The 9,384-nt window shown below is 33.7% G+C and overlaps 1 protein-coding gene across 1 annotated transcript; it reads left to right on the forward strand.

Moving 5' to 3' along the window:
- The first annotated feature begins 2,675 nt into the window (after nt 1-2,675).
- On the forward strand, nt 2,676-3,635 carry LOC122439445 (olfactory receptor 6F1-like). Its single transcript, XM_043464477.1, has one exon. It carries the CDS (start codon nt 2,676-2,678, stop codon nt 3,633-3,635), a length of 960 nt encoding a protein of 319 aa, XP_043320412.1.
- Nucleotides 3,636-9,384: the final 5,749 nt, after the last annotated feature.

Below are 9,384 nucleotides of genomic sequence, written 5' to 3' on the forward strand. Positions count from 1 at the left end.
AACTTTAAATAAATATTTCTCCTTATATTTAAATATTTAATTTTTATAAAAGTGCTAAATAAATTAAAATTACATTTTTCTATATCAAGTTTTTGCTAAGATTATACATAGCTAGAGAGTGTATAACCCTGTTTTTCTAAAGGCAGACTAAAATAACTACGATATCTTTCAGAAAAAGAAAAGGTATTTGCTTTGGGGTATGGCATTGATCTGATTCTCTTGTCAAAACTCTATTTATATTCTTTCCAAATTGTTTTTCTTTTCTTGTTAGTACTAGAAAGAATAATGATAGTAATACTAGGAGAAATAGTGATTGATATCTTTTAGCATGGCTAAGTACCATGCCATTGACTATATAGATAATAGCAATAAGATATACTTTGGACACTTGGTCTGGACACAAATAATATATATTTTAATATTTTTCTTCTGGAATCAGAGAATCAAGCTCAGCAAATATATTTTTAAAAGTCTGTCCCAGTTCTTTCCTCTAAATGGTTTCCTCAAATTATAAATTATAGGTCAATTGTTACTCATATTTTTCAAAATGGCGTTACACCTGCAAAAGTACAATTTTATTTTTGTTAATCAGATGAAAATGGCAAAAAAGATTAAACTTTTTGGGAAACTAAAACTGAAGTTTGGGTAAGACTTGTAAACTATCCCTTGACCGTGCTAACCTAACTTAGCCATTTAACAAGGTCTAACTAAAAGCTTTTTTTATCTTGAAAAAATGTACTTTATCAACAGTACACCACAAAGAACATAAATACTGTGGCATAAACCCTATACACATTTCTATATAAAGATTTATGATTCAAAACATTCACAACGGTTTAATGCAGAAATCTCTAGATATGAACCATATTGCTGTCATGTTACATTCAGCTGCTGTTTTCATTGTGATCTATATTACCTGTACTTTTACCACCAGAACTTCTTTAAACATTATAAAATAAGTTTTACATATATAAGAACATTTATATTATTGGTATTCAATTTTTTATCATAATCTGCATTTATCATCTGTATATTTTGGTACTAAAGCACATGTATATAAAAATATAACTATTGAAAAACAGTGTTTCTCTAAAAACAAAATTTCATTTAAAAAAAAAAATTGTAAGAACATTAAAGGTTTAAGTATAGTCATAAATACTGTATTGTATATTTAAACATTTGTTAGGTAGATATATCTCATATTAAGTGTTCTTTAACATAGCCAACTTATGGAAACAAACACTACAGACATTGAAAGATGAATGGATGTGTTGTTAGGGAAATTAAATATAGTCTTGTTTGGGCTTCAGAGACAAAGCAGAGCAGGCCTCCTACCTTTCTTCTAACCTGCCTGGACACTGCCCTGACTGGGAGTGACTGAGTGACTGCCTGCCATGAGTGCAAGACTTGCACACCTTAGATAAAATGGGGGAGGAATCTTGAGATTGTTGAGCCCCTGGAGGGGGCCTGGCAAACCTAGCCCTAAGCTTAGCAACGTTCTAAGTTTTACATGACAAAACCACCAGCTTTAAAATGAAACCAGGCTTGCAATTTGGTCACAGATTGATGATGGTATCAGTTTGCATCCTGGTATTACAAGCCAGAACCCCAAACTGCAATCTTTGAAGCCTCACCCATGTAGCAGACACACTGCCTGTGATCTTTTCCCAACTGGGACTCCAGATGTGCTTCGACACAGGCCTTCCCAGTGCTGTTTAAGTCTGGATGTTGGTCAAAACCCAGTGTGGTGCGGTGATGAATGCTCTGCTCTATTTCTCCTTCTTTTAATGTTAGTATGTTGAAAGTAAGCTAGAGAATTCTCTAATAAATATTTGTATTATTTATTTCTATATAATGAGGGCTTATTTTGTTAACAAATCCTTTGAACCTGAGATGAAAGTGAAAACTTTCAGCAAAACAATGTGTGATTTTTGTAATTTTTTTAAACTATTTTTAAACAATGCATGAGAATTTGTGAATGCAATGGTTTTTGAAATAAACAAGCTAAGGTTAGAACACCTAAAACAGTATGAACAAACGCTTTTCTATAGGTGTTGAATTCCTGCTCTTTGTTTTGTTTCTGGAAACAGAGTTGTTCATTTACCAGTCTTCCAACAAACCCCAACTGATAGCATATAACAGAGTTCATAAGTGTAAAAATGTAGCCAGTACTTTGTCTTCATATGGACACTTGTATGGCCCAGGAGTTCTATTCTGAGACTGACCACCTCCAACCATTGGCCTCAGATTTGCATGTTGTTGATTTCTTCACCATCTTCTAATGTTTACTATATGAAGTCCTCAGAGATGGGGAAATGTTATTATCTTTGAATAGCCATAGTTAATATTTTATCCCAACTGTGCTTTACTAAAACAACCTACCCGGTACAATACGTACCCCACCACTTAAAACTATACAACTAGAAAAATAATTTGCTTCTTTAGTTTCATCATTTGTAAAGTGGATTATTAGACTACTGTTCTTTCTGATTTATTTCCTAAATCAAATAAACTAAATCATGTCAAATTGAAGATGCCAATTATGTTTTTCCCATCATTAATTTTTAATTTTTCTTAAGGATGCATTACTATCATGAAAGAAAGAAAAATATAATATTCCTTTCTTGTTCATATTTTGGCTTTGCTGTTTCATTCCAGATTAGAGACAATGAGATATGAATGTGGCAAATCAAACAAGAGTGACAGAGTTTATTTTTCTGGGATTTTCTGGTGTTCTCTATCTGAGGCTTGCATTATTTGTGATGTTTCTCACTGTATATCTGCTCTCTCTCATGGGAAACACCCTCATCATCTTCATTGTTCTCATGGATTCCACACTCCAAATACCCATGTATATTTTCTTAGGAAATTTGTCATTTCTGGAGATCTGGTACACAACAGCCACAGTGCCTAAATTGCTGGCCACTTGTCTCTCACAGGTTGTTACCATTTCCGTTGCTGGTTGTATAACCCAGTACTACTTTTTTTTTTCTCTGGGGGCCACAGAGTGCATCCTGTTGGCTGTGATGGCCTATGACCGATACCTGGCCATATGCAGCCCTCTAAGGTATGCATTCCTCATGAGTCTCCAGGTATGCCTGTGGTTTTCAGTTGGATCTTGGATTGGGGGCTTCATTGCCCCTGTTCTACCTACTGTACTTGTCTCTTATTTAAATTTCTGTGGCTCTCAAAAGATCAATCATTTCTTCTGTGACTCAGAACCAATTTTTCAACTCTCCTGCTCAGATACGTTCATGGTGGAGGCCTTGGGTTACACATGTACCTCTGTTGTGATTCTAAGTTCTTTTCTTCTCACTATGTCTTCCTATGGACACATTGTGGTCACAATTATCAGGCTATCTTCTCGAGAGGCTCGGAAGAAAACTTTCTCCACCTGCGCTTCCCACCTCACTGTGGTCACCATCTATTATGGCACCATTATTTTTGCCTATGTTCGCCCTCCAGCCAAGCACAACTTTACCATGGGTAAAGCAGTCTCAGTATTCTACTGTGTGGTCACCCCACTTTTAAATCCTCTTGTATACACCCTAAGAAACAAAGATGTGAAGAAAGCCTTCAGAAAAGTTCTGGAAAGAAAGAGATTGTTCTTGGCCAGACATACCCAGGAGGTTTGAAAGATCAATTAATATGAAAAAGCTAGAATGGATTACCACATTACATATGCAAATAGTAAATATTAAAAATTATATTATAAAATTGATGCTACCTAATACGGATATTTTTGCACTTCACATTTTGGTTTGAATTCAACTGAAATAGATATTTGGTAACTGGTGTTTAAGAATACCTCGTTGCAAAGCTATAGTGATAAGGAGATAAATACACGAAGTTCCTACTCACAAGCACTTACAGTGGGAAAATTGGCTGGTTAGTTCTATGCAATTGTTCAGCAAATTTTTAAAAAATCTACACCTCAATAGTAACTATTAATACAAGCCAAAAATTGTTTCTAAGGCAGTGTTACTCCATGTGGCTGTCTATCATAAATATATCATTTTGTACTTTAAAATAGTTTGATCAATAAACATTTGTTAAAAAAATATAATGAGCCAGACACTATTCTTAAACATGAATATTTATTTACATATAGATATAAACACACATAGAGAATTTCTTTAGAAATATATCAGGAAAATATTAGATACCTTAAGATTTTTAGATAGTTTACATAATTTTCAATATTAAGAAAGGTAACATGATGGAAGGAAAGATTTAGAATTGGAAAATACAAGTATTGAATATCTAACCCGATAAAACAAATTTCTTAGGTTTTTATAAAATATTCAAGCAGATAATCATTTCAGCATGTACTAGTGCATTTTGGAGCAACAGAAAAGTGGAAAGTGGGGAAGAAAATATGTTTCTATTATTATGTTCATCTTTCTATATTAATAGAGATGCTTCACAATTTTTAATAATTCTGATATAGTTTAGTAACATAAAGGATGACAGGAATGCTGAAAGACTAATAGTCTATAAAATTTTTTATGACAAATGGTCTCTACCTGATTGCCTATTGCTTGCCTTCTTTTTCTGTACTTAGTAGACTAGAAGTATCAGAGTAACCTGGGAACATGTTAAGAAATACAAATCTAACCTCAGCCTCTTGAATGAGACTATTCATTGCAACAAGATCCCCAGCTGACTGATATGCAGATTAAATCATTAGTAGCACTCTTTTAGGCAATTAAAGTATTTAACAATCTATTTTTTTTTGCCTTTTATTTACTTATTTTTTTCATTTATTTTTATTAGTTGGAGGCCAACTACTTTACAATATTGTAGTGATTTTTGTCTTACATTGACATGAATCAGCCATGGATTTACATGTATTCCCATCCCGATCCCCCCTCCCACCTCCCTCTCTACCCGATCCCTCTGGGTCTTCCCAGTGCACCAGATCCGAGCACTTGTCTCATGCATCCAACCTGGGCTGGTGATCTGTTTCACCCTAGATAATATACATGTTTCGATGCTGTTCTCTTGAAACATCCCACCCTCAACAATCTATTTTTAATCACAAGATTATATAATTAAATCAAGAGTTGCTTGCACATGCCAATGCCTGAAATTTTTCTTAGTTTAAATTTTTACATATTTTCTGTATATATTAAAGCTACAAGATTTTTTTTCTGAACGCTTAGTTTTTATTTTATCTTACACTTTCATGGAAACTATTGTCACAATCACTGGTTCATATAAATGAAAAATGTATGTCATACTTCAACAGTTTTCTAACCCTTCTTTTGCCATCAGAATAATAGAGCAATATGCAAATTCTCACAATAACAGTGAAATGTTTTGTGTCATTAGACAAGTATTTCTGTATACCACTCTTCTGCAGGGAGTAAAAAGTTCATTCTATACACTTCTGTCCTATAGTTCAGCCTAAGTATTGAACTAACAAAAGGAAAATAACACAGGATAAAATCATGGATGCTTTGTTCTAACTTTTTTTACATGCACTTAAGTGTTTTCAAAAGGAAACAAATGTCAAAGAATGATACTCCACATCCAGTTCTACAATGATTAAGTCATTAGTTGCTGACCTCCAATGCACCCTGAGAGGAAATATAAAGCACTTTGTGCTTTGAAAAAAATATACCACTAAGATGGTTAGATTTATATCTCTGAAAGAATTTTAATGAAGCCAGATTTTTGCATCTTTTCTTAATGTAGAGAAGGCACTAAACTGATAAACTGTGGTATCTGCTTCTTGTGTCTAGCTGTAAACTTTTACCAAGATGTATGCTTGATTACATACATTCTGTAGCCAAAAATCATATACATATATAATCACATACATTTATATATGTATAATCATAAACACACACTATCTTCTCCCTTATTGCTTTAGATATGTCTTCTCAGAGTTATTGAAAGAATACCTCCGAAGATACAGTCATAAGTAAAACCCTGCATAAATATTAAAGCCGTATCTCTTATATTGCTCATTTTTCTTCACGCCAACAGAATGCAGAAGTTGTTAGGCCCCAAATCATATATAACTTTTAAAAAAGAATCATAAGCTCTGGCAATGTGACAAGAGAAAGATGTTAGGGTGAGGGACACTAAGTTGCAGAGCAGTAGTAGATTTGTTTTACAGTTTCATTTTGATATTAACTCCCAGATTCCATTGATAAGAGTTTTTTTCTCTTCCTGGGACTGGTAGACACCTTCCAAAGGGAAATATTATGACCTGCTTTTAGATAGGAAGGGAAAAGCCATGGAGTTTTTTATGTGGCTGCTGTTTCTTCAGTGCTTTCAGCTAAAAAAAGGGATATTTTCTTATTCTATGTATGGGGGTAATCTTTCTAAATACAGTTCTTTGGCAGAGTGCATACCCAAGTCTTCCTCCTTTTATCATACCACTTATCCCAAGTTTCTGCCTGATTTTTTTTTTTTTTTTAGAGCAAGCCAGAAGCTATGGGTGGCTTTGAGTCATTCATAAAAGAAAGAATCTGTTACTTAATTCAACTACAGTCTAATAATATATAAAGAAGCTTGCCTGTTCCATTCACTTATCTTCATTTCGGTTTATTTTGGTTGTTGTTGTTCAGTTTCTAAGTTGTGTCCAACTCTTTGCGACCGCATGGACCGCAGTACACCAGTCTACCTTGTCCTTCACTATCTCCTGGAGTTTGCTCAAACTCATGTCCATTGTGTCAATGATCTCATATTTATATGCTTGTAAACTCTTTGGTCTTACTTTCAGAAACTGGAACAAGTGTGATTTCACTGGAAAGCAGTATACTTGTTAATATATATCACATTATCTGACCTGGTGGGTCAGATAGTAAAAAATCTGTCTTCAGTGTAGGAGACCCAGGTTCCATCCCTGGGTTGGGAAGATCCCCTGGAGAAGGGAAAGGCTACCCACTCCAGTATTCTTGTCTGGAGAATTCCTTGGATAGAGGAGCCTGGGGGTTGGCTAGACCATGGGGTTGCAAAAGAGCAGGACACAACCAAAGTGACTTAGCATACATGCACTCTTTCTAAAACAGTTTAACAGCATATAACAAAACACAAACCTGAGTCAATGTAAAAAAGAAAAAGTAAAAAGTAAAGTCAAATAATATTTAATTTTATTGTAAAAGTAGGAATATTTGATAAAATTTTGTAAAACATAAGAGGAATAAATATTTTATAGATTTTGAGTTTAGTTTAATGTATGATGAGAGGGTGTGTTCTAACTTCATTGATTTACATGCAACTTTTCCAACATCGTTTCCAACTTTTCCAGCACCATTTGCTGAAGAGACAGTCTTTCTGCCATTTTATATTCTTACATCCTTTTATGAAGTTTTTGATTTTATTTCTGATCTCTCTATTCTTCTCCACTGATCCATATGTCTGTTTTTGTGGCAATATTATACTGCTTGATTAATGTATCTTTATAGCATTGTCAAGTCTGGATGGATTATGCCACCTACTTTGTTATTTTTTCCTTAGGATTATTTTGGTAATTTGGGGTCTTTAATGGTTTCATATAAATTTTAGGATCATTTTTTCTGGTTCTGTGAAAACTGACATGGATAATTTGACAAAGGTCACACTACATCTGTAGATTGCTATGAGTAGTGTGGTCATTTTAACAATGCTAATTCTTTCAATCCAAGAGCTTGGGATAGCTCTCCATTTCTTTGAATCATCCTCAATTTCCTTTGTTAATGTTTTATAGTTACAGTACACAAGTATTTCACTTTCTTGGTAAGGTTTTTTATTTTTTGGTATGATCTTTAAAGATACTTTCTTTTTATATTCCCCTTTTCCTATCTCATTGTTAGTGTAAAGAAATGCAAAGGATTTCTCTGTGTTAATCTTGCATCCTGTTACCTTTCTCAATTTATTTATTACTAGTTCTAGTGATTTTCTGTGGAGTCTTTAATGTTTTCTGTAGAAAGTACCACGTTATCTGCATATGATGACAATTTCACCTCTTCCTTTCTATTTGGATATGTTTATTTTATTTTCTTGTCTGATTGTTGTACTAGAACTTCTAATACAATGTTGAATAGAAGTGATGACATTGGACACTTGTCATCCACAGTGATGGACATTGTTGTCTTGTACTAGATTTTAGTGATACGGATTTTAACACTTCCCCATTGAGTATTAAATTGGCTATGACTGTCATAAATTAGTTTTATTGTGCTGGAGTTATGTTTCCTCTATACCTACTTTGGTAATGATTTTTATCATGAATGCATGTTGAATTTTATCAGATGCTTCTTTTACACCTATTGAGATAATCAGGTTGATGTGGTCTATCCCATAGATTGAGTTGCATATGTTGAACCATCCTTGTGAACTTTGGATGAATTCCACTTGGCTGTGGTATATGATCTTTTTTATGTGGTGTTGGATTCAGTTTGCTAATACTTTTTGAGATTTTGCTGCATGTTCATTAACGATATTGGTCTGTAGTTTTCTATTTTGATGATATCTATCTGATTTTGGTATCAGGATGATGTTCCTTTTGTAGAATGTCTTTGAGAGTGTTCTCTCCTCTTCAGCTTTTGGAAGATTTAGAGAAGGATCGGTATAAGTTCTTCTTTGTATGTTTGATAGCATTCACCTGTGAAGGCATCTGGTCCTGGGCTTTTGTTTGTAGGCAGTTTTTTTTTTTTTAATTATTATTATTACAGATTCTATTTCACTTCTAGACATCAGTCTGTTCAAATTATCTATTTCTTCTTGATTCAATTTTGGTGGGCTGTATGCTGCTAGAAACTTGTCCATATCTTCTAGATTGTTACATTCATTGACATATAATCATTCTTAATATTCTCTTCTTTTAGCATTAATATTGATCATTATTTCTCTCTTTTTTCCCTTACTTTGTTTCTTTATGTTCACTCTCTTTTCCTCCTTTTGAGCCTGGCCAGAGGTTTGACAATTCTGTTTACCCTTTCAGATAACAAGCTATTTGTTTTATTCATTTCTTCTATTATTTTTATCTGTATTTCATTTCCTCTCTGATATCCGTTATTTCCTTTGTTTTGTTGACTTTAGGTTTTGTTTGTTGTTTAGTTTTTTAGATGGGAAGTTAGGTTGTTTATTTGAGGTTTTTTGTTTGCCTGTTTTTTGAGGACAGCTTGTATTACTAAGAATTTCCCTTTAAGGGGAAGATTTGCTGCATCACATAGACTTTATGTGGTTCTGTTTTCACTATCATGTGTCTCTAGATATTTTTAAATTTCCTCTTTGATTTCATCATTGTGCATGCTCAATTGTGTTCAACCATTTGCAACCCCATGGGCTGTAGCACACTATGTTCTTCTGTCCATGAATTTTCCAGACAGAAATACTGGAATGGGTTTCCATTCATCATTGACCCATTGGTTTTTTAGTAGCATATGG

Source organism: Cervus canadensis, chromosome 4 (assembly GCF_019320065.1).
Source record: "Cervus canadensis isolate Bull #8, Minnesota chromosome 4, ASM1932006v1, whole genome shotgun sequence".
In the NCBI taxonomy this organism is placed as follows: domain Eukaryota; kingdom Metazoa; phylum Chordata; class Mammalia; order Artiodactyla; family Cervidae; genus Cervus; species Cervus canadensis.

What these genes read in the sequence shown, in the direction of transcription:
- LOC122439445 (XM_043464477.1), top strand. Translation starts at nt 2,676, where the DNA reads ATGAATGTGGCAAATCAAACAAGAGTGACAGAGTTTATTTTTCTGGGA.